At 57.9% G+C, this 26786-nt stretch overlaps 1 protein-coding gene across 1 annotated transcript in view; it reads left to right on the top strand.

Moving 5' to 3' along the window:
- Positions 1-26786, top strand: part of COL23A1 (collagen type XXIII alpha 1 chain) — a 301135-nt gene that overhangs the window by 268506 nt on the left and 5843 nt on the right. Inside the window, exons 6-26 of the mRNA XM_064480158.1 lie at positions 6826-6852; positions 8211-8237; positions 9442-9468; positions 12731-12847; positions 13639-13674; positions 14099-14125; positions 15796-15849; positions 16335-16397; positions 16818-16862; positions 18259-18336; positions 19648-19701; positions 20351-20395; positions 21238-21327; positions 22118-22180; positions 22490-22546; positions 22791-22817; positions 23740-23802; positions 23886-23939; positions 24146-24172; positions 25780-25833; positions 26125-26211. Of these exons, the coding sequence (XP_064336228.1) occupies positions 6826-6852; positions 8211-8237; positions 9442-9468; positions 12731-12847; positions 13639-13674; positions 14099-14125; positions 15796-15849; positions 16335-16397; positions 16818-16862; positions 18259-18336; positions 19648-19701; positions 20351-20395; positions 21238-21327; positions 22118-22180; positions 22490-22546; positions 22791-22817; positions 23740-23802; positions 23886-23939; positions 24146-24172; positions 25780-25833; positions 26125-26211 (1122 nt within the window). The remainder of the gene's footprint in view (positions 1-6825; positions 6853-8210; positions 8238-9441; positions 9469-12730; positions 12848-13638; positions 13675-14098; positions 14126-15795; positions 15850-16334; positions 16398-16817; positions 16863-18258; positions 18337-19647; positions 19702-20350; positions 20396-21237; positions 21328-22117; positions 22181-22489; positions 22547-22790; positions 22818-23739; positions 23803-23885; positions 23940-24145; positions 24173-25779; positions 25834-26124; positions 26212-26786) is intronic.

Here is a 26786-nt window from a genome sequence, read left to right as displayed (position 1 = left end):
TCTTGCACAGGGTGTAAGCCAGCCCTTCTGAAACTTACTTGGCTGTGGAACTCCCTTCCCCAGGCGAGCCTGTTAACACACTGTAGGACAGTGTTCCATGGACAATGGTTTGGAAAGGCATTACATAGAGTAACTGCGGGCAGGACCCTCCCTCTAGGGTTCACAGACCAGAGCCCAGCCTCCTGCAGGATAAGACGGATCAAAACCGTGCCCCCAAGCTGGGCATGTCCGTGTGACTCCAATGCCAGGCTGTTTCTTTCCCCTGCCCCACCCCCTCTGCGAGTCCCCTCCTCAGTGACTCCCAGTGACCACGGGTAAACCAGCAGCCTCTCCAAGGGTCAGCTGTTGCCTCAGACAGAGAACTCAGGGGCCTGGGCACAGCCTTCTTACCTCGGTGTCATCAGAGATGAGCCCAGAGCCACCCCCATATCCCAAGGCCATGGCTGTGGGCTGGCTCCTTCCCCGAGGCCAGGTCAGCACCCTCTGCTCTCTAAATACTTACACCTTGGGGCTCTGTGTTTGCCAGGGGAACGTTATTGGCATCACATCCAACCATGCACAGCTCCAATCTTGGGTTCCTGGGGAATCGGAGATGACTCTCCTTCAGCCCCGCAGTCGGCGTCTCCCAGATCGCTGCTCTTAACGTGCCCTCTGCCTTTATTCAGAAACTACAAGCTTTAGTCACTTCTTCAAAACTCCAAGTCCTGGGAGCCGAGAGCTCTGTGATCCCAAAGTCAGGTAGGGCCCTAGGTGCGAAGTGGGTTTCCTGCCGCTTCTGGGGCTTCTCACAGACCAGAAAGAGGCCTTGGGGACCAAGGCTGCACCGTCGATGACCCACCAGGGACAATCTCAGAGTTGGCAGAGGGGAGCACCCCGCCCAGGAGGCAGGGGGCCCACGATCACGCTCAGGAGGGAGCATCTGAGGTCTGGCCGTCAGAGCGCATTTAGAGAGAGCTGGTGGCACTGAGGTTCTCCCTCTGGGCTCAAAGCCAAGGGAACATCCCGGGCTCCCTTCTACAGCGGCACCTACTGCTCTGCGTGCTCGCGTCAACTAGAACTGGGCCTGGGGACTCAGTGACGGACCAGAGCAGCCCAGCCCTGGGAGGGACTGAATCAGGACAGTGACCGGCCTGGGGCACCAGGCCAGGGGGTCTGGACGTCATCCTTCAGGAGTGAGGCTCCTCAGAGGGGCTCAAGCTGGAGAGCAGTGTGGTCAGATTTGCATTCTAGAAAGTTCTCCAGGGCAGTGTCTGGGAGAGACTACAGGTGTTGGTCCCGGGAGGGTTGTGGAAATGATGCTCAGAATCTCACGTGCATGGTGGGACCTTCGTGGAACCCAGAGTGAGGAGGGCTGACTATGATGTGCGTCACAGGGACGAGATTCTCCCACAACCCATGGGCAGATGGACCCGCAGATGTGTATTGTTCAGCCCATACAGGGCTTTAAAAATAAGAAAGGCAGGGATCTGCATGTGCTTCTGTGGTGTGGACTGCTATCTGAAAATGCTGGTGTCAGCACTCCCCCACCCACTTCTGGTGGAAGAACTGGGGGCATGTGGGTGGCGCTTACTTTGTCTCCTGAAGTTTGTATGTTTCACTGAGTGAACATAACAAGGCAAGGAGGCCCATCTCCCTGTTACAGATGACAAGGCCCAGGGTCACCAGCTGGTACTTGGGTAAGCCAGGATTTGATCCTAGGTGTGTCTGAATCCAGAGGCTGCCTCGTCTGACCCCTCCACGTGCCTCCGAGAGGTCAACTATAGGACTGTTCTCCCGAAGGATGGAGACCCAGATGTGCAGCAGGCTGTCTGGACGGATGCTGCTGCTCCCTGGGGGGGGCTCCCAAAAGAGAGGCCATTTGAACTGGGTCTTGAAGAATGAGTAGGCATTCTCCAGGTAGAGGCAGGACACTGTACAGTGGAAGTGAGATGGGAAAACCCAGCTTGGGTCCAGGAAACAGTGTGAGGGTTGACAGTGCACAGGGTCTCAGGAGGCACCAGGTATGCACGTGAGACCACTGGAGCAGCTCTTTCTGAATCCCAAGGGCTGGCAGGGACCCAAGGGTATGGCAGAGTTTAGGGGAAAACAGGAGTGAAGCCCAGGCACGAACAGCCCTGCTAGGGAGAACTGGTGATAAGGAGGCTGAGGCTCAGAGAGGTTGACTGGATCTCTCAGGGTCACACAGCAAGTGTGTCTGTCTGAACCAGCACTCTCTCTGTTAGAGGTTCAAAGTGAAAGAGGGTCCAGAGAACCCTTCCCTGGGGAGGGTCTGCTCAGTGAGGGAGACAGATGTACAAGGACTCCTGGAAGGAAGGCAAAGCCTGTGAGCCTTCTTCCCAGGTTCCCTGGACGGCCATCTGCCACTCCTGCTACCCTGTGCTGCAGGAGAAGAGCAGTGCATGGAGAGGGGGTCCTGGTTCAGCCTGGGACAATCCCGCTGACTCAGCTGCCTCTGTAGGAGGGGTCATGGCCCCTGCCTCCCAGGGCTGTGGTGAGGGCAGATGCCATGGCGGATATGGAGGACTGAGTCCAGACATTTTATTTTGCTCCCCTAAACTGCATTTATTGGGCAAGGTTACTCCCACGTCTGCAACTGTGTCCTGGCCTTTGTCAGGGGCGCCTTGAGCTCATCACGCGGTCCAGGTCCTGAGACCAGCTCCCATCCCCAGCTGCCGCCAGCGACTTGGCCATGAGGCCACTGTGCCCTCCCTCCTGGTGTACGAAGAAAAGAGAGCTTTATTTGGTTCTAAGCTGCACCTTTGTCTCTTTTTTTTTTTTTTTCTCTTGTGATGAGGACTTTTAAGATCTACTCTCTTAGCAACTTTCAAATATGCAATACAGTACTGTTGCCTTTAGTCACCAGGCTGCACATACATCCCCAAGACTCGTTCATCTTATAACTAGAAGGTTGTACCTGTTGACCCTTTCATCCATTTCACCCCCAGTCACCCCCGCCCCCCGCCACCTCTGGCAACCTCTAATCTGTTCTCTGTATCTATGAGAGCTTGGTGGGTTTTTTTCTTTTTGCTTTGTTTTGTTTTAGATTCCACATGTAAGTGAGACCATACGGTATTTGTCTTTCTCTGTCTGACTTTTTTACCTAACATAATGCACCTCGATGTCCATGCATGTTGTTGCAAGTGGCAAGATTTCATTCTTTTTTATAGCTGAATAATATTCCATTGTGTATATATGGGTGTCTATGTGTATATATCTTCTTTATCCATTGGTGGACACTTAGCTTGTTTCTATGTCTTGGTTATTATAAACAATGCTGCAATGAACACGGGTTTGCTGGTATCTTTTTGAATTATTGTTTTCATTTTCTTTGGATATACACCCAGAAATGGGATTGCTGGATCATATGGTAGTTCTGTTTTTAATTATTTGAGGAACTTCTGTACTATTTTCCATAGTGGCTGCACAATTTACATTCCCATCAACAGCACACAAAGGATCCCTTTTCTCCACATCCTCGCCAACACTTGTTATTTCTTGGAAAGGAAAGAGTTTTATACATTTCTAAGCTGCATCGTTGTCTCTTTTTCATTTCCATCTGCATTATGGCTTTTTTTCCTTAACTTTTTTTTTTTTTTAATGGAGATACTGGGGATTGAAGCCAGGACCCAGAGCATGCTAAGCACGCGCTCTACCACTGAGCTATACCCTTCCCCCCGTCACGGCTTTTTTAATCCATGCAGATTAGAGAGGGGCAGAGTTTGCACTGTGTTTGGGCTCAGGTCAGCAGGAAATACAGACACATGCAGGGCCTGGTCACAGAGTCTGTGGTGGCAGCCACGCTGGACAAGGTAACGGGGGAGTGCCGTGGGCAGGCGCGATCCAGTGGGCAATGGCATGGAGCAGGGAAGGTTTGAACTCTGAGGCATGTGAAGGGGGACTAGAGGGGAGAGAGTGGCCAAGGGCCAGGTGAGACCGCTGCAGGGGCCTGAGTGCAGAGAGGACACAGAACTGAAGTGCCTGCCGTCTGCCGTCCGGGCTCCAGCCTCCTCCTCTTCTGGCTGCATGTGGGGCAAGGTCTTCCCTCACTGGGCCTCAGTTTCCTCCCCTATAAGACGGGGATGATAACACCTGCCTTATGCAGGGCTTCTGTTGTGATTCAGTAGAGGGGGCCACCAACAGCCCCCAGGATGGGACTGGGTTCTGTGTGTTGTGGCAGCTGAGAGGGCTGGGCCCAGGTGAGGGGTCCAAGGTAGAGATGCCCAGAGGGGCATGGCCCTGAGGAGGCTTAGCAGGGCCTGAGCATGAGGGGTGGAGCTCGGGCAGCTCCTGGTGAGTCGCAGATGACAGGGACAGAATGCACCTGTGACCGTGACCCCCCAGGGCCTGGACCCCCAAGACCTTGAAATGGCCCTGCCCCCACCTCTCCTGGGACCCCAGCTGCCCCCAGGCCATCACCCTGACCTCCAGACCCTCGGCCAACTGTGAAGTGGGTGGCCAGAAGCACTTAAGGGACCAATTTTCAGAATTTCCGTGGTTTCCTGCCTGGAGTGAGGCCGTTTGCGAGGGCACCAAGGAGCGGCCGCCGTCATGGCATCTGGGGAATCGGCAGATGGCTGTCTGCCAGACAGCCTGGAGATCCAGCCAGGAAAATTGGCCATTTGCTGCTGGACCCAGAGGGCAGGCTCGCCAGTTCCTAGGTTGTGTCCAGGACTGTGGAAGAAGAGACCGCCTCAACCAGGGGCCAAGAAAAGCTTCTTGGAGCCGGAGTGTGTCTCCGAGAATGAGTCACTCTCACTGGTTGGAGGAGGCAGGGAATGACATTCCAAGCAGAGGGAACAGCCCATGCAAAGGCGTGAAAATGGGAAAGAAGTCTCAGAGCTTGAGGAGACCAGACACATGGGTCATCTAACTACTGCTGGCCCCTGGCCACAGAGGACCCTGACGCTGGGCCAGGGGTGCAGCCATAGCAGTGGAACCGCAGGGACAAACTGTGCACGGTTGTGAGACCAGGGTTGGGGGTTGATGCTGAGGCCAAACTGCCCCTCTGCCGGCAGGCCCCCTGCACACTCCCTCCTCCCTGCCTTTGCTGGGCTGTTCTCTCTGCCCATCGTGCCCTCCCCATGACACATCCGCAGATGTTACTTCCTCAGGGTAGTGCTCCCTCATCTTTTCCAGCCCCTCCCAAAGCTGGACAGGCCCTCGTCCTGCAGATCCCCTTGTCTGTCCCCTCTCTTCACTTTCCATGTCGTATGATATGTATGTGTGCACGGTTCATCTTCCTGGCTGCCTTCCCTGGGCCTGACCCAGCACTCATTTCCTGGCACACGCTCTGTGCCAGGTCTCCTTCGGGCCCTGGAGGTGCAGGAATCAGACCCTTCCCTAGGTCTCCTGGAAGATTCATGTAGACCACACGTGAACAATACACTGTGTCACACGTGACAGTTAGGAAATGTGCTGGGCGCGGGGACAGACAGCCTGCCTCTGGGAAATGGAGGAGCCTGGAAGGGTTTGTGGAAGAGGAGGTAATGGAGCTGAAGATGGCGTCCAAATGCAAGGAGGGTGTGCCAGGCAGGCAGGCAGTGTGTGCAAAAGCTCAGGAAAGTAGAGCTGCCGAGGACATTTGCTGAGGTCAAGAGTGAAGTGCATGTGGGGATGAGGGGGCAGTGGTGGGGGGCAGGACAAGGGTTGGCAGAGACCAGATGGACCCAGTCCATGGCCCCCCTGTTGGATTCCTCCAGACCCCAGAAGGAGGTGGAGCTCAGCAAGGCTTTGTTAGATGGGTGGACAGGTAGAGGGGCCCAGTAGGGGCTGCTGTGCGGTGGTAACTGGCCATCAATAGACACCACAGAGGCCCCAGCTCTCTGGACCCACGCTTGTGTTATTTGGCTTCTGTCAGCCTTGGCTTTTGCCTGCAAAGGCCACAGCGATGCTGGAAGCCAAAGGAGCTTTCAGGATTGTTCCAGTTATGTCTTAGTCAGTTCAGGCCACTCTAAGAAAGTATTGTTGTGGCTTATTAACCACAGAAATCTCTCTCCACCATCTGGAGGCTGGAGGTCTGAGATTGAGGAGAGTGTGGTTGAGTCCTGGTGAGAACCCTCTTCCAGGGTTGCAGACGGCTGACTTCTCACTGTGTCCTCACACAGAGAGCGAGCTAGAGAGCCCTCTGAGGTCTGTTTTATGAGGGCACTAATCTCATTCACAAGGGCCCCACCCTCATGACCTCATCACCTCCCAGAAGCCCTACCTTCACACATCATCACATCGGGGGTTAGCTTTCAACACATGAATCTGAGGGGACACATTCAGCCCCTAACAAGTTACAAGTGACAGAAACTCAACTCAAACTGGCTTAAGGAAAAAAATGTATTTGCTGACAAACCAGAAGTGTGCAGGGGTAGTTTCAGCTTCAAGCCCTTCGCCTGCCTTTCTCTCTGCCTCTCAGCCCTGCCTTCCTCTCTGCTGGCTCTTTCTCAAGCCATGCGGTGCCCCTAGGAGCTCCAGGCTTAGCCCCGTCAGGAGAAAGGGGCCCTCTTTCTTCTGAAGCTGCACCCTTCACAGCCCCCGGCACAGCACTCACCCCTGGCCGGCTCACCGTGGCCGAGGGAGTGTGGTCAGGCGCCCAAGCCCTGCGGGGTGGATGAGGGTGGCTTTAGAGAAGAAATAGGCTGTGTTATCAGAGAGGGGGTTCTGGGCAACAAACAGCACAGAGATGCCCCCCACCCTGCGTCCATGTGAGATGCGCCCAGACCACGGGCTCAGGGCAGGCTTTGGTCTCTTGTCACTCAGTAGTGCCTCTGGGTCATAAAACACAGAAGGAATGCCTTCCCCTTGTGTAACCTCTGCTCTTTCTCTCTCATTTTCCAGGGGCCACTGGGTCTGGATGGCAAACCCGTAAGTGATAGCAGGGCAGGTTTGGTGGTCCTGGGGTGGGGTCCTGCCCCTAGGGTTGGAAATGACCGTGGATGCCAGAGAGATGAGCCACTGAGAACCTGGTTGAGCACAGAGAGAAGCTATTTGACCGTCAGACTTGAGTTCAAATCCAGCTCCACCACCTGCTGGTTGTGCGACCTTGGGGAGGCCTCTTCAGCTCCTGAGCCTGAGGCATATTAACTCTCCCCACAGGGAGGCCGGGATGCAGAGAACTGTGGACAGCACTGTCCCTGGTGCCCAGTCAGCCCTCAAAACGTACGAGCCCCTCCTAGCAGGCCCCAGGCATGACGCGTCCCTCCATTCAGTCTCAGGAGTTAGATGGTGGGCGTCAGGCTGAAGAGTTCTCAGCACCTGGGCCAGGAGCGTGTGGTCCACGGCCATCCTCAGCAGAATGAATGAGACGCACAGAGAGACAGCATAATAAAATTAACGATTGGAGATGGATGGATGGATGGATGGATGGACAGTCAAGTGAGTTAATGAATCAGTAACTGTACAGACAGTAGGATGCATGGAAAAGTAGATGAGTTAGTGGATGATCAAATGCATGAAGGTTGAGCAGATAAATGAGTGAAGAAATGAGTGAATGAACAAGTGACTGAAGAGCTGAATGACGTGTGCATTAGTAAAGATGGAAGAAAATTACCAACTCCCTAAATGGATGAGTTGTTGAATGAATGGGTGAGCGACTCCATTACTAGCTGAAGGGACACATGGATGGTTTGGGATGGAGGCCAGTGATCAGGTCAGTCCCTGACCAAGAGTGTGAACGCCAAGCTGTCCCACCCCAGCCTGGCCCCACCCTGGGGTCTCTGAGCTCCACAGTCGGTGCCTTTTGGCCTGATCCTCTTCCCTAGAAGTCCTGGTAACTTGGCAAGACTGAAAGAGACACATTTCCCTGCAGCCAGAGAGAGATGGCAGCCACCGTGGCCTGCAGGGAGCCAGCCCCGCATTCACACCCCGCCAGGCTCCGAGGGGGGTGACCTCCCCACTGGCACCTGGGCATCGCGGGTGCTGAGCAGAGAGGGCTCTGTTCTCTTGGGGGAATGACTAGCACATGTGCCCCTGTCCAGAGAGGACGCCAGTGACTGCCCTGGCCCCGTCTCCCTCGTGGTGAGGATGGAGGTGCAGAGCTTTCCTGGGGTCAGCAGAGCACCCCTCCTAAGGGCTAACAGGCACGTGTGTTTTTTCAGTCGGCCGCCCACGGCTCTACTCAGCCTCACAGGCCCTTCTGCCCTCACAGCCTCGGGGAAGCGAGAAGGGGGGCCAGCCTCGTCCTCCTCACTCACTCCTCTTCTGTCTCTACCTTCCTTCTCCAGGGACTTCCAGGCCCCAAAGGGGAAAAGGTAAGCAATGCTGGCGGCTATCCAGACACAGTAGGCTGATCAAGGAGGCCAGAAACCTGCCTCCAAACCCCGGTTCCAGAGTGTGGCCTTGGGCAACTCACATCCCCTCCTGGAGCCTCAGTTTCCCCATCTGTAAAGTGGGGCTAGTCGTGCCTCCCTCCTAAAGTGGTTACAAAGCTTACATTTGACAATTTAAAGTACTTGGAGGGTTGGATCTGAGTTCTCCTGGCACCGGAGTGTAACAAAACTCAAAGCACAGTCTACCCAGAATGACGGGTTTCCAAAAGAATCAATCCTGAAACAGGGAGGGTGCCAGGAAAGCCCAGGGGTTGAACAGGGACCACTGATACCTTTCTTTATGAGGAACCTCTCCAAGGAAAGACTGAGAGAGCTGGCCCTGCGGTCTTTGCAGCCCTGGGTGTGGCAGGACCCACGGGCACTTCTGAGGCATGGCAGGGCATGGCTGGGCTGGGCCACCCCCAACCCCGACTGCGATGTGGCCCTCATAGGTCAGAGGTCAGGCACTTGTAGGTCAGTACGGCCAGGGTTCCACTCCACCATCAGGGCTGAGCACAACACAGGATCCGGTGTTCAGAGCCTCAGGTTTACATTCCGGCTCCCCCTTCAACTGTGTGGCCTTCAGAAAGTTGCCCAGCTCTGTGGGCCTCAGTGTCTCCTTCTGTAAGGCAGAAGCAGCGTCACATGGGAAAAACTGCACGAGGTCGTGGTCTGAGGGTACTTCGTAGATGATGAGACACTCGTGCTGCTGGCCAGCAGTGGTCACCTTCCCGCCCGTCTGGCTAATGCCACCAAGTCATAGAAATGATTAAGGCAGGGGCGTTGAAACCAGAGAGAAACTTGGCATCTATTGCTATATAACATACTGCCCCAAAACTTGGCGACTTAAAACCGTGCATCAGTTACCATCCCTCACTCTTCTGCTCCGCTGTGTCTGGGGGCTGGCAACAGATAACAGACCACCCGGCTCCCAGCCCTGGACCTGCTAGCTCTGTGGCCTTGGGCAACTTACTTAGCTTCTCTGTGCCTCAGTTTCCTCATTGGAAATGGAGATGATATAGAGCCTGTGTGCTGTTTTTATTGGAATGCAGTGAGGCCGTGAACGTGAAGCACTGAGCTTCATGTTCCATACATGTGAGGAAGTAATACAAATGGCCGTAATGGGTTCCCTGTTTTTTGTCCCTAGGGTGCACCAGGAGACTTCGGCCCCCGGGTGAGAACTGAGCACCCTCCTCCCACCCCGCGTGGTTTGTTTTATATCATTATAAGGCATACCTAGTGTTTCTTCTGGGTCCCTATGCTTATCACAGAAAGAGGTGCCCAGCCTCCCCACTCCCCGCCGTGGTCTGTCTCGCTGCCCGTTTTCATTTAAATGAAAGTGAAGGCCCCAGGCACCTTGATTTGGCCGAGGCTGCTGTCCCCTGCAAAGAGGAGGGTCTCTGGCAGACATCCCAGTCACCCTCATCACCGTAGATGGGCAGACAGTGGGGCTGGCCCAGCCCAGGCTGGAGACTGACCCTCTTGAGGGCACTGGCCCCAGAAAGAGGGGAGACTGTGGTTGGAGCCAGCAGCCCTGAGCCCAGAGTTCAGCTCTGCCACTTACCAGCCAAGTGACCTGGAATGAGTCACTTCCTCGTAAGACTCGGTTTCTCCCACTGGGAGTGGGGGTGACAGCCCTTACTCCAAGCTACCGAGGTAAAGATGTGTGGCAGTCATGACAGTGGGCACCCAGCACCCCGGGTGCAAACAGATCAGAGTCTCTGCCCCCTGGGCCCAGGGACCCAGAATTGCCTTGTGCCGAGCCAGGGGTCTCCTCGATGGAGGCTGAAGCAGCGTGGAGAACCCCTGCGGTGGAGCCACAAAGCCGGTCTTGGTAATTGATGCAGCTGTTGGTGGGAGCTCAGCTGGGGGTGCCCACACGTGGGTCTCTGGGCGCCTCGGGCCTCTCTCATCCTGGCAGGGGGTTCCCAAAGGGATGTCCCAGAGGGCAGCATTCCAAGAGGCAGGAGGCCGGAACCGCCAGGCTGGTTAAGAGCTGTCTCCGAAACAGACACAGCCTCACGTCCACTGCATTCTGCCCGTCACACCAGTCACAGGGCCCACTCGGAGTCAGGAGGAGACAGACTCTGGCTCTTGAAGACTGCAGGGTCCCTGCAGAGGAGCCGGTGGGGTGGAACCAAGCACGGCAGCCGTCCCTGGAATACGTGGTCCTCCAGTGACCAAGCTGCCTCTCCCCAGGCTGGGCTAAGTGGCTTTGCCTCCGTAAAGTAGCCTGGTGGTTTCTAAATCACCCTCCTGCCTTTCTCACCACACACCTGTTTGCTGACCAGATGGTTTTCCCGAGGCTCAACCCGGGCTTTATAAGTAGAGACCATCACGTGTACGGTCGCCACGTCCTCAAGGTAGACTGGCCGAGTGGCGGGTCCCGGCTCCTGGTGTGCGTGCTCCCCGCGACTCACCCCGCCTTCCCAGGGCGAGACCTCAGCCAGCCAGTCCCGGCGGGGAGAGGAGGAGGAGGCTGGCCCGCCTCGCCCCCGAGGAACTCAGGGGAAGACCCTCTGGGACCTACTCAAGTATCCACACCCATCTTCTGCTTTGATAAGGAGAGGCCAGGCCAGTGGTTCCCAAAGGAGCAGCAGTGGGTAGGGTATCTGATATGGTGTAAAAAGAGACAGGAATTACCCACCACCCACGCCACACCGGCTGGGTGACTGAACCAAACCCAGTTCTCTTTACTTTTGGCTGGAGTTCTATCCTCTCGGTCAGGACACTGGCTGAGTCAGACTGATCAGAAGATACACGCGGTGGACACTGAGCGCTTCTGTTAATTTTTTAATTGGGAAAACAAGCTATGTCTTAGGGGCAGTTGTCCAGAGAGGCAAGTTCTCTTATCACGGGGCCCATGGATGAAAAAAAGTGTCTAAAAGAGACCACTTGCCTCCGTGGCCAGAGGAGCCACTCCCTTTCCAAACTCTGTAGTCATGAGGAAATGACTACCCTCTCAGAGCCCCGGCCGCTCCATCTGTAAAATGGGACAGTAGCAGTGCCCGGCCAGCTGGTCACAGGGGCGGGCGAGGTAACCTCCAGGAGGCCTCGCCCGTCCGCGCTGGGCACAGAGCATGGTCCTGATCTGCAAAAGGCTCCTTCCTTTCTTGGTGACAGGAAGGTTGGGAGCCGCTGGCACTGAGAGCCAGGCGTACCCCATTCCTGTGCCCGTGCTAGGTGGGCACCCCTGGGGCAACGGGAAGTGTGAGTGGCACTGTGGTCTCCCCTTGTGGGTGGGGCCACAAGGTGAGGGCTCTGGCTGCCTGAGGTCTGAGCCAGTACTAACGTGGCCCGAGGGTCAGGGATTCTGTGCTGCATGAGAGACTGTGTGGCCCTTTGGGTACCCCCCACCGACCATCCCTTTTTTTGAGATAATCATAGACTCACATGCAGTTGTAATAAATAACACTCCATGTACCCTTCACCCAGGCTCCCCCCGGGGCAACATCTTGCAGCTCGGTAGTGCAATCTCACGTCCAGGAAACTGACATTGATGTGATCCAACAGCCTGCTTCCAGTTTCACCTATTTCACCCATTTGCGTGTCTACTTAGTTCCATGCAATTTTACACCTCGAGATTCTTGCCACCACCACACGCAGACCCCTCCTGCTGCCCTTTTATAGCTACAGTCCCCTCCATCCCTGCCCCGCTCCGTGACCCCTGGCCACCGCTAAGCTGTGCTCCATCGCTACGAAATTCGCACTCTAGGACTCTTGTGTAGATGCAGTCATCCGGTATGGAACCTTTTGAGACCCGCTTTCTTCCCTCAGCATAATTGTCTCGAGATGCATCCAGGTTGCTGCATGTGTCAACGCTTTTTTCCTTTTATTTCTGGCTGAGCTGTGTTCCGTGATATGGATGTAGCCCAGCTGGTTGACCATTCACCACTGAAGGACACTTGAATTGTTTCCAGTTTGGGGGGCTATTATGAATAAAGCCGCTGTGGACATCCATGCATGGGTTTTTGTGTGAACCCGTTTCTCCTCGGGAACGAATGCCCGAGAGTGCACCTCCACCACTTAGTAAAACAGGAGCTGGCCAACCAGGAAGGTCTTTCAGGAGGTGCGCAGTCCCTGTCCCAGCAGGAAGGGGCCTGGGTGGGCACTGGTGCCTTGTTCACTGCCAGTGTGCCCCATCTCCCACCTCGACACCATAGCTGGGCTTCGGGCACTGGAGCTGGAGAGGTGGCACCTGCCATGGACAGTTCAAGGCCCTGTTGGCCTCTCTTGCTGACGTATAGGGACTTGTCCGTTCATGTGACCACCAAGAAGTGACAAGAGGCCCAACGAACGACAAAGCCCTCTCCTGGGAGCCTGCTGAGGGCGGGGAAGGGGAAGGCATGTGGCCGTGCATCTGAGGAGGCCTCCCTCTGGAGGCCAGGCCCCCTTCCCCTCACCCGCAGGGTCACGCTGGGCCCCGCCTCTTTCAGGGAGACCAAGGGCAGGAAGGAGCCGCTGGGCCCCCAGGGCCTCCTGGACCCCCTGGGGCCCGGGGCCCTCCTGGAGACACCGGGAAAGACGGCCCCAGGGGAGCACCAGGCCCCATGGTAAGAGAGGGCATGGACCTGGTTCTGAAGCCACCAAAACCCCAAACCCTGATCCCGGAGCTAGCCCCAACCCCAGCCCTATCCCTAGTCCAGACCCAGCCCCAACCCAGACTCTAACTCCAATCAAACCTTAAATCTGACACTAACCAGACCCCTAACCCAATTTAGACCTTGCACTGTAACCCCAGGTGGATTCATAGACCCGAACCCCGACCTTGGTTGTACTCTCAGTCCCAGTCCTGACCCTGAGACTGTATGTGGCTAATTTCTCTGCAAATCTCTACCAACCTCTTTCCCCCGATCCCTCCCTCTCTCTCCCTCGTGTCTGTTTCTCTCTGTGTCTCTTTTTCTCTTTTTTTCTTTCCCCTTCTCTTTCTCCCCAGTGATAACTAAGCTTCAATTGTCCTCCCCTGGTCCTAATCCAAACTCTGGAGGCCAGACCTCATTGAACTACCCCTTTCTGTAATCCTGATGTGGGTTACAGGGACGGCAAGCTGTCCTTCCCCCCCAGTGCAGAGCTGGCACCTCCACCAGACTACCACCGGGGTCCGCTGTCAGGGCAGCCCCCCAATTGGCTCACCCATTCCTTGTCACATTGGGCACTAACTCCCTGAGCCTCAACGTTCTCATCTGTGAAGTGGGAACAATGAAACCCCCTTCTCAGAGGTTTGGTGAGGCTGGAATGAGGGAATGTACTTGCAGCCCCATCCCAGGGTCTGGCAGGAGATGCGGGCTCAGTCAGCCGTGCAGTCCCCGCCTCCCCTCATTGCTTTCTTCTCATGCCCCCTCAGGGTCCCAAAGGAGAAGCTGGACAAGACGGCGAGACGGTCAGTATCCAGGGCATTTCAGAGGCCTGGGCTGGCAGGACTGTAGCTGCTGGCCTGGAAGCCCCCTCCCACACACACCCACACTGGGGTTGTACGTGTGGCTGTCCACACTGCTGTCCACATGCACAAACCTGCACTCTTGTCCCCACCAGCAGTGGGGCACGGCTGGACCAGGACCCCAGCCCCGGCAGAATTCTCACAGCCCCACATTCCTGGGAGGGAGTCTGCAGTCCACTGTTACTGCTTGAGATCTAATGCAGATTTCCATCCGAGACACACGAATGGGCGGCCCAGCTGGGTTCCAGCAACAGCCCTGCCTGCTCTCTGGGACTTGTCATCTTTTACAATGATAAGGATGATAAGGAAGACAGCCCAGGAGCAGCCTCCAGAATCACATTTAACACCCTCTCTTTTCTCGTTCCAGGGCCCGAGTGGACCCCCAGGGCCCCAGGTAAGTGTCCTCACTCCTGGTCTCAGGCCTGGGGGGGGGGGGGTGCTGGCTCCCTCCCCCCAACACTTTCCCTCTCCCACCCCCTCCTTGAAGCCAAAGCCACAGGGTTAGGAGATGGAGCTCCAAGTTCCATGACCTTGGGCAAGTGACTTCATCTCTCTGGGCCTCAGTTTACTCATCTATCAAATGGGAGCATGACAGGCCTTTCCTGCCTTGCCTTCATACCAGGTTGTGAGGACTGAATAGTAAAACAACGTTAGCTTTTGCAGCCCTCTCCAGATGTCAGCTCTTTTCTTCACTCCTGGAGCAGCGCCTGCCGGGGTAGAAAAGGCCATGGTTCTCCCTGAAGGAGCCAGATCCCTGGACGGAGCAAGAGGGAAGGGTGGGAGAGAAACCCCCTTTAGTGAGCGCCTGCCAGGAGCCAGGGGCCTTCAGTACTTTCTCTCTAATCTCGCAACCACCCCCTCCGACACTGGGGGCATCCCAGCCCCGCTTTCAGGAGCAGCAACTTACCCAGGGTCACTCAGCTTGGGAGGGACCACGTCAGAGTGGAGTCCTGGACTGTCAGCCCCACCACCTATTCACATCTCTCTGCGAGGCTCGGGGTCTCTGGGCTGGGAGGGGTGTGCCTGGTGTCTGAGTGGCTATGACCTCTCTCTAGCATCCCCACGGTCTCCCCCTCAGGGTGGGCCCGATGTTCCTGGAAAGAAGGTGGGGGACCTTGGAGGAGCTTCTTGGTGGGGATGTGGGAAGTGGCTGGGGGGAAAGACCAGGGCTGGGCACGGCAGGACCAGGCCCGGGACCTCACCGTGCGTGGCTGCTCTGTCTCTGTCTCTGCAGTCAGGATCTCATTCACTCACTCACTCACTCACTCTTAAAAAATATATTCTGTTACTCAAATGCATCAGATTTGTTCCCACATCAGGGTCCTGGACAGTGGTTCTCAAAGTGCGGTCCCTGGACCAGCAGTATCGGCATTACTGGGGGCTCATTAGACATGTGCATTTGGGGCCCGCCCCAGAGGCACTGAGCCAGACGCTGGGGGTGGGCCGGGCTCTGTCCCAGCAGCGCCCTGGGTGATGCCGACCTGCATTCAAGTCTGGGAACCAGTGACCCAGATTGATCGTCCCCCACCGCTGCCCAGGGCCGGGCCTCCTCCTCCTCCTGATGGCCTCAGCAAAACTATCCCCTCCTCCAGAGGACTGTCCCCAGCCACCTGCTGGAGCACACTCTCCCTGAGCCCCTCTCCGCCCTGCCATTCTCTTCTATTCTCTTCCCCACGTGGCGCTATGCATTTACCTGGATATTTCTTTGCCCTCGGCCTGCTCTGACCCTCTGCCTGGCCCGCAGAGGGCGCTCAGAGATGTTTGTTGATGGAACAAGTGAATTCCCTCTCCTTCACGAGCCCCCATCCATTCCTTCTGCGCACACCTACTGAGGCGTGTTCTGGGCTGGTGGGGACAGGGGACAGAGGCAGGTCTGACCCCATCCCTGCCCTAAAGGGATGAGGAGGGGAGGGTGTCACTGTCCCGACCCAGTGTGACCAGTACTGCCACCAAGGGTGGGCTGGTATGCTGGGGAGTTTGGGGGGGCGGGTAGCCAACTGGCTGCCAGAGGCCCAGCCAGTGTGTCCAGGCCCAAGGGCTCAGCCTCTGCTGTTCTCTCCTCAGGGGCATGATGGGGCACCAGGCCAGCCAGGGGTCCCTGGACCCCCAGGGCCCAAGGTAGGTACATGCCCCTCCCCCGGTGGTCCCCCTGCCTCCCACCTCCCGGGTTCCTGTCTGCCTAGTAAAGCCCCTACCCGGCCCTTTCACATGATGGGCACAGAGGCTGATGACCAGGGCAGACCAGAGAGAGGCAGCAGGAAGGCCAGGATCCCACTCACCATCAGCCTGGCAAGTCATCCAGGCCGTTACCCTCCCTCACACCCTCAAGTCTTCTGGTTCCCGTCTTAGGTGGCCCCACTCTGCCCTGTCCCCAGGCCAGGGACTGGGTGTCATCCTTGCTCCCCCAGCCTCTCAAGACCCCACCAAATCCTGGCCAGCCTGCCTCCAAACCAGCTGAGCCCCTGAGCTGCTCCAGCTATGCCCCAAGACCAGAGCAGACGGTCCCCTGGGTGGGCGCAGGCACACTCTCAGAACACTCTGGAAGCCCGCAGACCCCCAGCCTCCCTCAGCGCTCACTCACGGCGCACACACCTCTGTTGCAGGGTGAAGCGGGGAGCGCGGGGCCTCGGGGAGAGAATGGCCCGGATGGCGCCCCAGGACCCAAGGTGACGTCTCAGTTTGCCGCTTTGGCTCCCGAAGCCGCCCTCGTGAGGTGGAGATGCGGCTCCGCCTCTAATTCGCTCTTTCGGGCTGGGAGTCCGGGAGAGCCCAGGGCCAGGGGACTTGTCTGACCGGCGGTCAGACACTGGCACAGGGGGCGGGAGGCAGTGGGTCTGGGTGAGTGACAGGGCCTCCCGCCAGGCCTGCTGTGTGGCTAAGTAGCCTTGGGCGCTCGGCTCAGTGGCCCATCTCTATGCAACATGGGGTCAGAGGGAAGTCTCGCAGGCCCACCTCAGGGAGCCCCATCCCTGGGGTGCCAGTCATGTGCAATCAGCCCTGCACCCTTTGGAAGAGGGGACTGGAGGGGGCGGGGGAACCTCTGGCTTCAGCTGTGCACACCTGGCTGCAGCCTTGTGTCTCCGCAGGGGGAGCCCGGCCACCCGGGAGCCGACGGAGCCACAGGGCCACGGGTAAGCAGCTCTCCTCCGGCCACAACCCTGGAGTCTGGGGGACTGGTTCCTTCTGAAGCCCCTGTCCCCCAGAGACCCCAGAACTGAGAGTCTTTTTTTTTTTTTTTAGTAAGAATTCACTGGTGATTTTTTTGCTTTTAATTTCATAATACATGCTTTTGGGAAAATGTTCAACTTTGGATGTGAAAATAAGGGCCCCATTCTCTCCCCTCCCCCTCTCCTCCCCAGGCGAGCGTCTGTCTTCCTAGACTCATTCTGGGCATATTCAGACCTTTAATAGACCCTGATCTGTCACACATGGCGTTACCCTACCGCCGTGGGACCCTCCCCGCAGCCCCCATCACAGTTCAGCCCTGTTGCTGGGCACAGCCACCACAGCTGGTCCCAGATCTTCTGTGATGAGCCCCTGTCAACACACCTTTAGGACCACATCCCCGTCCTCGTTCTTGGCTCTGTGACCTCCAGCAGTCACATCCCCTCACACTCCCAGAAGCTGCCTTCCTCCTCCTCCAAAATACAGAACTAAGCCTGCAGCCTGGTCATGCAGGTAGCCCGGGACTGGATTAAGCATCGAGTGTGGGAATTCAGTGTACACATACAGTTCCAGGAAGGCCATGACCGTGGAGGCAGCTGGCAAGTGAGGCCCTGGCCTGGGTCTCTCTGTCCTGTGCACGGGGCTGGCCTCAGGCCGGACCAAAATGCTCCCAGCCCCAGCTACTCTCCCAGTGGAGAAGAGCTGGGTGGGGAGGGGAGGTTCAAAGGGAAAGGGCGGGGCCCGTGGTGGCGCGCGTGCCCATGAGGACGGGTACGCGTGTGGACACACACACGAGCAGACACATACGTGTGGACACGTGCGTGGCTGGATGTGCGCTCAGAACCAGGAGTGAATGGGAGCATCAGTGCCTGGTGTCTGCAGCCTTTACCTGAAGTCAGGAAACTGTGGTGTAAGGGCAAGAGCCAGCTGGCCAGGCTTTAATTACTACAGTGTTTGGGGGGGATTGGGTGCTTTGTTCGTTTAAAAATCTGCAGAATTTCACATCAAAATCAGGCTCTCCATTTTCCCTTGAGGACTCAGAGATGGGCCTCAGTGGGCTTCAGTTCCCACATGAAGGTAAATTACAGCCACCCCCAGACCCGGCTGGGGCTGTTCCTCAGTTGGCCCCAGGCCTCCCCCTTCCCTCGTGTCACCCCCGGCCTGGCCCTGGAGTGCTTAGTCAGTGAGCCAGCATGCCAATGCCCGAGGGAACAGGAGGAGACGAGGGGCTGGGGTCCAGCCAGGAGCCGGGTGAGAGCTGGCCCACGGCTCACAGGCCTGTGCGCAGCTGGGTCACTAGGTCCTCTGGGTGAGGCGCCTACCAAGCTCCTCCCTGACATTCTCCCTCCCTTCCCACCTCAGGGTCCCCCAGGCCTCAAGGGCGAGCAAGGAGACACGGTGGTGATTGACTACGATGGCAGGATCTTGGATGCCCTTAAGGTAGCCTTCCCGGTGGGCCCTGATAGGCCCTTGCTGTTCATTTCCTGGGGGAATAGCCACTTACTTGGTGTAAAAATACTTCACTTCTCTACACAAGGGACCAGGGGCAGCTTAACTCAAGGACCCCAACTTCACCAGGTGCCTGATAAGGAAATCAGTGCTGTGTGGAGACGCACACTATGCTGAGAAGCTGCTGTGAAGGCAGCTGACGGGGCCCTGAGCTCCCCAGAGGCCAAGGCAAAAAGGGAAGCTCGCCCCTCGGGGACAGGAGGCAGGGCCTCCTGGGGAACACAGGCTGGTGGAACTGCGCCTGCCTAGACCTGCATGGTGTGGTGTGGTGTGATGTGACGCGGCCCAAGGGTGTGTATGGGCCTGGTTGTCCCAGACCGGCTGGGAGCTGCCTGGAGAAGCTCCATGAGTACAGAGAGGCGGGAAGTGGATTTCAGATGCCAGACAGGGATGATGGCTGGATTTGACAGGCCACAGGCAGACATAGAGGGATGAAATTGAAAAACACAAGTGGGAGGCTAGCTGGGAAGTGGTGTGGAAGGTGGGAACGGCTGACGGCAGGGAGGTCCCCGGGGAGGCAGGTGCTGCGCCTCGGCATGGAGGAGCACGGGTGGAATGGAGGAAGGTTGGAAGATGAGGGACATCTCAGTGGAGGCACCAACAAGAAGGGGAAGGTTGGTGCGGGAAAGCAGAGGGAAGGGGCCTGGAGCTTGCTGGGCTGGGAGCTAGGTGGCTACAGCCTTTGTGAGGGGGAGTGAGTGTCGGGGGTGATGACAAGCCATGGTGGGCAGGGGGTCCTGCGGGAAGCCAAGGTCGAGATGGGAGCTGGGGAGTGAAGATACTTGGCAAGTGATCCCCTACCTGTGAGGCCAAGGGATGCCCCAGGGCCAGCAGGTGGCGGGCAGAGTTCATGGGAGAGGTCACTGTTGGGGATTCAATTTTTGGGTGGCCTTGAATGCCAGCAGAGGATTTAGGCCTGATTCTAGAGGCAATGGGGAGCCATCCCAGGATCTTGAGCAGGAGAGTGTTGTGAAGAAATCTATATGGGGGTGGGGAATGGCTCTGGGGCAGAGGGGTTCTGGGCGCCCCCGGGGCAGTAGACCCTGGTATCTTACCTGATGCCTGGTGCTGCCTGCCTGGCCTCCCCCGACACACAGGCCTGACCTGACTGGGTGGGAAGAGGGCCGTAAGGGCCACTGCTGCAGCCCAGCTGGGCTGGGACGTGGCCTCGGGATGGAGGGGTAGACGGGCAGTCATGGGGAGGCCCCGCCTAAACACTAACCTCTTGACTTTCACACACAGGGTCCTCCTGGGCCACCGGGGCCACCAGGGCTGCCAGGGCTGCCTGGAGCCAAGGTCAGTGCAGGAGCAGCTGTGTGGCGCCCCAGGCCCCTGTCCCCAGGGCCCGCCCCCCTCCTCCCTGCCACGCTGCCCGTCTTCTCTCCCAGCGCCCCAGCCTGCCCTCCCAGGGCTCAGAGAACATGGCCTGCTCCTTCCTGACCAAGCTGGTGCCTTCTTCCTGGCCCTAGCTTCTCCCTGGGAAACCTCGTTCACATGAGTCATCCATAAACAGCCCCTCATGATGTCACAAAGTCCCGTAGGTTACATAGCTGTTCCTCCGGCCTGTGCGCATCTCTTACACCTGCCCGCTTGGCTCAGGAAAGGGAGCTGCAGACTTTGAAATCAGGGAGGGTCTGGTCCAGGCCATCGTCCCTAGGCTGTGTGGCCTGGAGCAGTGACTTAAGTCTCCGAGTCTCAGCTTCTAAATCTATAACCTGCCAGCCTTTTATAGCCACGGGCTGCTCGTAGGGGCTGAGGAAACGGGGGAGAGAGGGTGGCCAGTGCCTGGCACTGTGCTGGGCACCCAGTGGGCACCTCCCTGAAGGTCCAACCGCAGGGACCCGACCCAGGGCCAGGGTGCTGGTCAGGGGAGGCAGCTCAGCCACAGATCCCTGCTGGGGGCTGTGGGACCCTGTGAACCCTCTTGCTGTCTGTTCCCTTCCAGGGCGAACTTGGACTGCCCGGGGCTCCCGGAATCGATGGAGAGAAGGTCTCTGGCCTTTCATTTCCTTGGTGATGCTAGTGCTTGGCGTCAGACTGTGTGTGTGTGTGTGTGTGTGCGCACGCACCTGCGCTAAGTCAGAGAAAGGCCACAGAACGGAGTGGACTCGAGCCTCTGTGCAAACCCTGGTGCTGCCCGTGGGCCTCAGGCAAGCTGCTTGCTTCTGGCAGCCTCGGTGCCTCACCCGCAGTGAAGATGGTTGACAGGGCTGCCGTGAGGGTAAAATAACTGTATGGAAAACACATCAGAGCAGTGCCCGGCGTGCGATAGCAAAGAGCCTTCAAATGCCAGCTAGTAGTGTCACGGCCGTTATCAGTGTGCCTGTGAGCACACACGTGTTTGTGGGATCCCACGTAGACACGACAGCATCCGCGGGTGTCATTTGACACTCATGAGTGTGTCTTGAGGGCTGGGTCCCTGGTGTGTGCACGCCGCGATGTTACGCAGTTGGCTGAATGGGGGAGTGCAGGGGCTGGGTGACTGGGGCATGGCTGGTTGTATGTGGGGTTGGGGGCTCCCGCTTTTGGCTCCTGAGATGTGAGCACGGGGTTGGCCTCGAACCCCATATGTGCCCTCTCAGTGGCTGCCCAGTCCCACGCTCCACCCCCACTGCCCCAGCCTGCACCCCTGCTTGCAGTGAGGCAGGCCAGGTTGGGGGGTGCCCCTTCCCTGTCCCCGTCCAGGCCCCTCAGCTCATTTGCCACCTGGGCAAGAGGAGAGGACCCCCGAGGAGGAAGCAGGGGTCTGGCTTGGCCCGGACTAAGCTCTGGGGACCTGCCAGTGTGAGTAGGGGGGAAATGCCTTTTGACACCTTATTCTGTGGCTTTTAGGGTCCCAAAGGACAGAAAGGAGACCCAGGAGAGGCTGGGCCAGCCGGACCTAAAGGGGAAGCAGGCGAGATGGGCCTGTCAGGCCTCCCAGTACGTGGCTGTGTGGGTCCCACCATGCTTGCTCCGTGTGGGGGGCCCGAGGTGGATGCATGCCCACCATGGCACCTGCCAGGGGCTGGGGCCCCGCTGTCCTGGTCTCAGCCCACCCCGGCCCATTGGGCCTTTGAAGAGACGCTCTGGGCTGCCCTGACTCCACAGAAGGTCCTACCCACCCCACCCCACCCTGCCGAGGCCTACTTAAAGGTGAAATAAGGAGGCCCCGCCCGGTGGGAGCAGTAGGCCGGGCGGTGGCTAGACCAGGAGCTCTGACCACCCAGGTTTGCATCCTGCTCCGTCTCTTACGGACTCTGGAACCCTGCTCAAGTGCCCTAACCTCCCTGGGCCTCAGTTTCCTCAGCTCTAAAATGGAGGTGATAATCTCCCACACCCACCAGGGAACACAGGAGCGGGGCAGAGAGTGGCTGACTGGCACCTGGTAAATACCCGCTGTCACCACTGTCGGGCGGCCACCGCTAGACACCCGTTGTCCATCCACAAGGCTCGCTCAGCCAGAGAGCTGGGGCCAGAGTTTGAACCCCGGGTCTTTGCTTCCAGAGCCCCTGGCTGCCCCGCTGCCCCACGAGAAACAGTTTATACTGCTGTTAACGTGCTCTCTGAGCACGTTTCCCCCTGATTTAGGAAAAACTGTTCTCAGCTGCAAAAGCCAACAGCCTTCCGGGCTTATTGCCCAGAAGCCTTATGGGGGAAGGAAGGGGAGGTGCTGAACGGGCGGTGATTTTGGTGATGGACAGAAAGGGTTCAAGGCTGCCCTGTCCTGCAGGGCACCGACGGCCCCAAGGGGGAGAAGGGAGAGCCGGCATCTGACAGCCTACAGGAGAGCCTGGTAAGGGGCTGCTGAGGGTCTCTGCGCAACACCCAGCCCCAGCCGCTGGGGCCCCAAGCTTTGGGACAACAAGGGCCATCTGGCCTGCCCATGCCCAGGGCGGTGAGGGAGGGGGAGGGGAGCCTGGGGCCTGTCTTTGAACCCAAAGGCCGGCACTGGGTCCCTCCCCAGGCAGCGCCTGCCGCCGGGCAGGGGGGAGCCTCAGTTGGGTGGCTCAGCCCCGGGGGCGTGCTCCTCCAAAGGGTGGCGAACTCAAGTGTGGGCAGGTGAGGGGTAATGGGGCGATAATCCACCTCTGACCCTTTCTAGGCCCAAATCATAGTGGAGCCAGGGCCCCCAGGCCCGCCTGGTCCCCCAGGCCCCATGGTAAGAACATCTGGCTTGAAGCAGCTGGGATGTGGAGAGGGTGTGGGCCCAGGCCCAGGGAGGACAGGGTACCCCAGTGGGGGAGGGGGCGCATCAGGCCGGGAGGGCAGACCCCAGGTCTGGGCTTGGGAGGCGGCAGAGGGCGGGGTCACAGGGGCCAGTGAATGGCCTGCAAGCCTTTGTGGTCCAGAGGTCTGGACCCAGCTTGATGGCCTTTCTGATCTGCTTTCTCCTCCTCCCCCAGGGCCTTCAGGGAATTCAGGGTCCCAAGGTAAGTTTTGGAGCGTGGATGAGAACCCCCCTACTCTCTGCAGGCTCACGGCCTAGACGGTTCCAAAAAGTCTTGCTAGTAAGCAAAGTCAGGGCCCCACACTGGCCCCAGACCAGCCCTGCGCCTTCCCGGGGCCTGACCATTCCCAGTCGCCTGTGGAATAACCTCCCTGATGTCCTCAGAGCTGGGACTCCCCAGACCCCACACTTGACATCTCCATTCCTTGCTCCCTCCCCCCCCGCCCCCCCACGTGCACATCTGTCTCCCAAGTGCCCGCAGCCTGGATGTAAAGTCTTGGGTTCGGCGTGTATTACATAATGCCATGTCTTCTACTCTTAAATTAAAACCTTGAGTGTGGCCTGCCCATGTGCCCTGTCGCGGGGAAGCCAGCTGGGCTCACTGCATCCCTCACGTTTACCCTGGGGGAGGGCACATCTCTGCCTCCCCAGCTCGGACGCGGAAGGGGGCCTCAGAGTCATGGAATCCCAGAGCCCAGTGGGGCTGAGCATGTGGCCTGACCAGATGTGCTGCTTCTGGTTCTGTTTTGTCCCGAGGCCTCCCCAGATCATGTTCAGAAGAGGCAGCTGCTGGCAGGGACGGGGTCCAAGCCTGGGGCTCAGAATCCCAGTTGCTACTCAGCCCTGCCACTTGCTGGCTGTGTGGCTGGGCCCGTCCCTGCCGGTCCCTGTGCCTCTCTTTCCTCATCTGTGAAGTGGGTGTGACTACAGCGGCCTTCCACGGTTACTGAGGGAGCCCGTGTGTGGGAAACTGGAAAGTCCACACACCCGCAGCTCTTCCCGATTGTTGGCACAGGAAGGAGTCTGCCCCTCTGACCTGCACACTTCGGTTCCCACTCAGGCCCCAAACCCCCTGTCCTGCCGTCTATCTGGCCCCCTAACTGATGTCTCCCCTTTACTCCCAGGGCTTGGACGGAGCAAAGGGAGAGAAGGGCGCGTCGGGCGAGAGAGGCCCCAGCGGCCTGCCTGTGAGTGTCATGAGCCTTATTTGTCCTTCGAGGTGCTAATCTCTGTGACTGTCATGCCTCTTAACGCACTCCTTTCCCCCCAGGGGCCGGCTGGCCCGCCAGGCCTCATTGGGCTGCCAGGAACCAAAGGAGAGAAGGTAACCGGCTTCCTTTAATGCTCCCCCGAATGTGGCTCCATGCCTGTGGTGTCACTCAGCCCGGGGGGCACAACCCCTGCGCTCTGCTGGTCCCCAAGGCCAGACTTCAGGTTCTGTGGACCAGCCACTGGACCGAGCTTGCCAGCAGCTCTTCTCCCAGCGCCCCCTCCTCGGCCCCCTCACATCTCCTCTTTGTCTTCCCTCAGGGCAGGCCCGGGGAGCCAGGACTCGATGTGAGTACCTCAGCGTTCACCATGACCAGGCCCCTCCCTTGTGTCGCGTTTGTCCCCATACTGCCCACACAGTAATCTGGTCTGGTTGGCTTTCCCCATGGCTGGGACGACAAGTGATGGGTCCCCTCTGTGTCCCCAGTGCTGTGTCCAATGCACAGCCCAGGGAAGGTGCTTTATTGATAGATGGATGATAGATAGAGGATGGAGGATGGGTGGGTGGATGATGGATGGACAGATGGATGAATGATAGATGAATAGTTAATGGGTGGAGGATGGTAGAGGATGGACGGAGGATGGGTGGATGAAGGATGGATGGATGGACAACAGACGAATGATTGATAGGTGGATACACGAATGATGGATGGTGGATAGATGAATAATAAATGAATAGATGGATGGAGGATGGATGGATGGCCCATTGGAGCAGGGGGGCGGGAAGAGCAGTGAGGAGCCTGTTGAAACATCCTGGTGAGAAGTGACGAGGCTTCAGCTAGGGCAGCATTATGGGAAGGAGAGGAAGAGAAGTATGAACTGAGCACTGATTGGGTCAAGTGTCTTTTGGTTGCAAGAGACAGAAAACCCAATTTAAACTGGTTTAAACTGACTCATAACTGAAAAATCCCAACCCAGGGCTCAGATGTGTCAGCGCAGCCGAACCTCTCACCCTCTCTTGTCTCTGCAGTACAGGGCCACGTGGAGAAGCACCAGGTTTGGTCGGGAGGCAGAAAGGACTGAGGGAAAAGCCTAGGCCAGGGCTTTTATTGGGGTTTCCACGGGCAAGGCAGGGCAGGGCGGGTAAACGGTTTGGGGCTGGCTAGTCTGAATAATCCTGGCAGGCTTCGGGTGATGGGGGTGTTCTCCCGTTGCCTGCTCCCTGGCCCTGGATGATTTGGGGTGGGGGAATCGCTGACTCAGTGTGTGAGAGTTAAAGGGGCGGGTTGGGGGACCGGCTGGTCTGCTTCTGAAAGCCATGCTCCCAGACTCACCCTTTGCTCTCCCTAAGAATTGGCTAGCCCTGGGGGAGGCAGGCTCTCCCCGGCCAGCAAAATTTCAAGGATATTAATACATCGTAAAATATAGAAAGTAAACTACGAAAAGAACACAAGAGGGAACACGTCAAATCTGTTTTTCTGGCCCCAGCGTTCAGCCCGCAGCCCAGTTCCTAGTGGATGCTTAGAAATGGTTGGGTACATGGACAGATGGACAAATGGATGGGTGGGTGGACAAGATTTTCAGCCAAGGGCAGAGAACAGAGGTCACCATTTCTTGATCTGCTGAAGAGGGTGACACAAACGTCCGTGAGTTTCCTGGGTCTATGTCCCCAGCCAAGCCTGGGCCAGTGCCTGCTGCACTGGACCTTAGAGAAAGCCCTTGGTAGCTGTTCTGCCTGAGAGCTTCCCTCCAGAAACGCCAGCAGTTCTCCTTTCAGAGGACACGGTGCTGGTGTCCCAAACGCACGCTTTTCTCTAAATCAGCCCTGTACCCAGCCTCTGTGCCACCTGGGAGCTGGGGCCGGGCCAGCTTGTACCACGAATGTGCATGGAGGGAAGGGGCAGAGATGAACCGCAAACCTCGCTTGCACGTTTAACTTTCCATCCTTTTGTCAGGGTTTCCCTGGACCCCGAGGAGAGAAAGGCGACCAGAGCGAGCGTGGAGAGAAGGTGGGGGAAGCAGAGAGAAGGTGGGGGGCAGCTGGAGAGGAGGTGGGGACAGGAGGACAGAGGGAGGGTGGCCAGCGAAGAGAAGGAGGGGCAGGTGGGAAGGAAAGGACACAGGAGGCAGGAAGCAGGCAGACAGAAGGTGGGATGGGGGGAGGAGGAGGAGCAGGGAGGCTGGGATGAGGCAGCAGGGCAGGGGTGGCTGCCGGACCCCCAGGCCCATCTCTCTGAGAGGCCTTGGAGGTGCCCTGGGCTTGGCAGCCAGGAACATCCCCCATCTCCCTTCGTGCACAGGGGGAGCGCGGCGTCCCCGGTCGGAAAGGAATGAAAGGCCAGAAGGGCGAGCCAGGACCCCCAGGCCTGGACCAGCCGTGTCCTGTGGTATGTGTTAGTGCAGGGTGGGACCCCAACCCAGGTCTTCGCCGCCGCCTCCTGCCAGGGTGGGGCGCCCGCCTTCCCTGTCCTCAGAGCTCAGTTGCAAGTCCCTGAGGTCCCACGGGCCCCGCCCCGGGATGCCCACACTGCTGGGGCCACCCCTTCTGTCTCTGCAGTCGTGGATGCGCCCCTTGCCCTGGGCTTGACCCCTCCATGGGCACGGCTTGGGGACCCCTCTACAGAGATGGAGGCCCGGCCAGGTCACTGCTCCTCTTTACTCATCTTCCTCAGGCGTGAAGTGGGGTGGGACCGCCCTCACCTCTCTGGGAGTCTGTCCTGTCCCAGAGGAGGCTTCTGCCCGTCTGGGCAGCCCCACACCCACCCCTGCATCTCCTCCACGTGCCCCAGAACCCCTTGCCTCCACAGCCTTTCTTTCCCTGCTTTTTTACAACATCCTTTGATGGCTCACCAGACCCAGTGCCTGAAATCATCAAAGTTCAGTTCTCTTTTTCTAGAAGGCAGGGAGGGTTTAGCTGTCAGACTCCTCCAGTGGAACTCGGAAAAGTCAGGAGAAACAAAAC

The sequence above is a fragment of the Camelus dromedarius genome, chromosome 27, assembly GCF_036321535.1.
Source record: "Camelus dromedarius isolate mCamDro1 chromosome 27, mCamDro1.pat, whole genome shotgun sequence".
Lineage (NCBI taxonomy): Eukaryota > Metazoa > Chordata > Mammalia > Artiodactyla > Camelidae > Camelus > Camelus dromedarius.
This window is presented reverse-complemented; position numbering and strand designations above follow the sequence as displayed.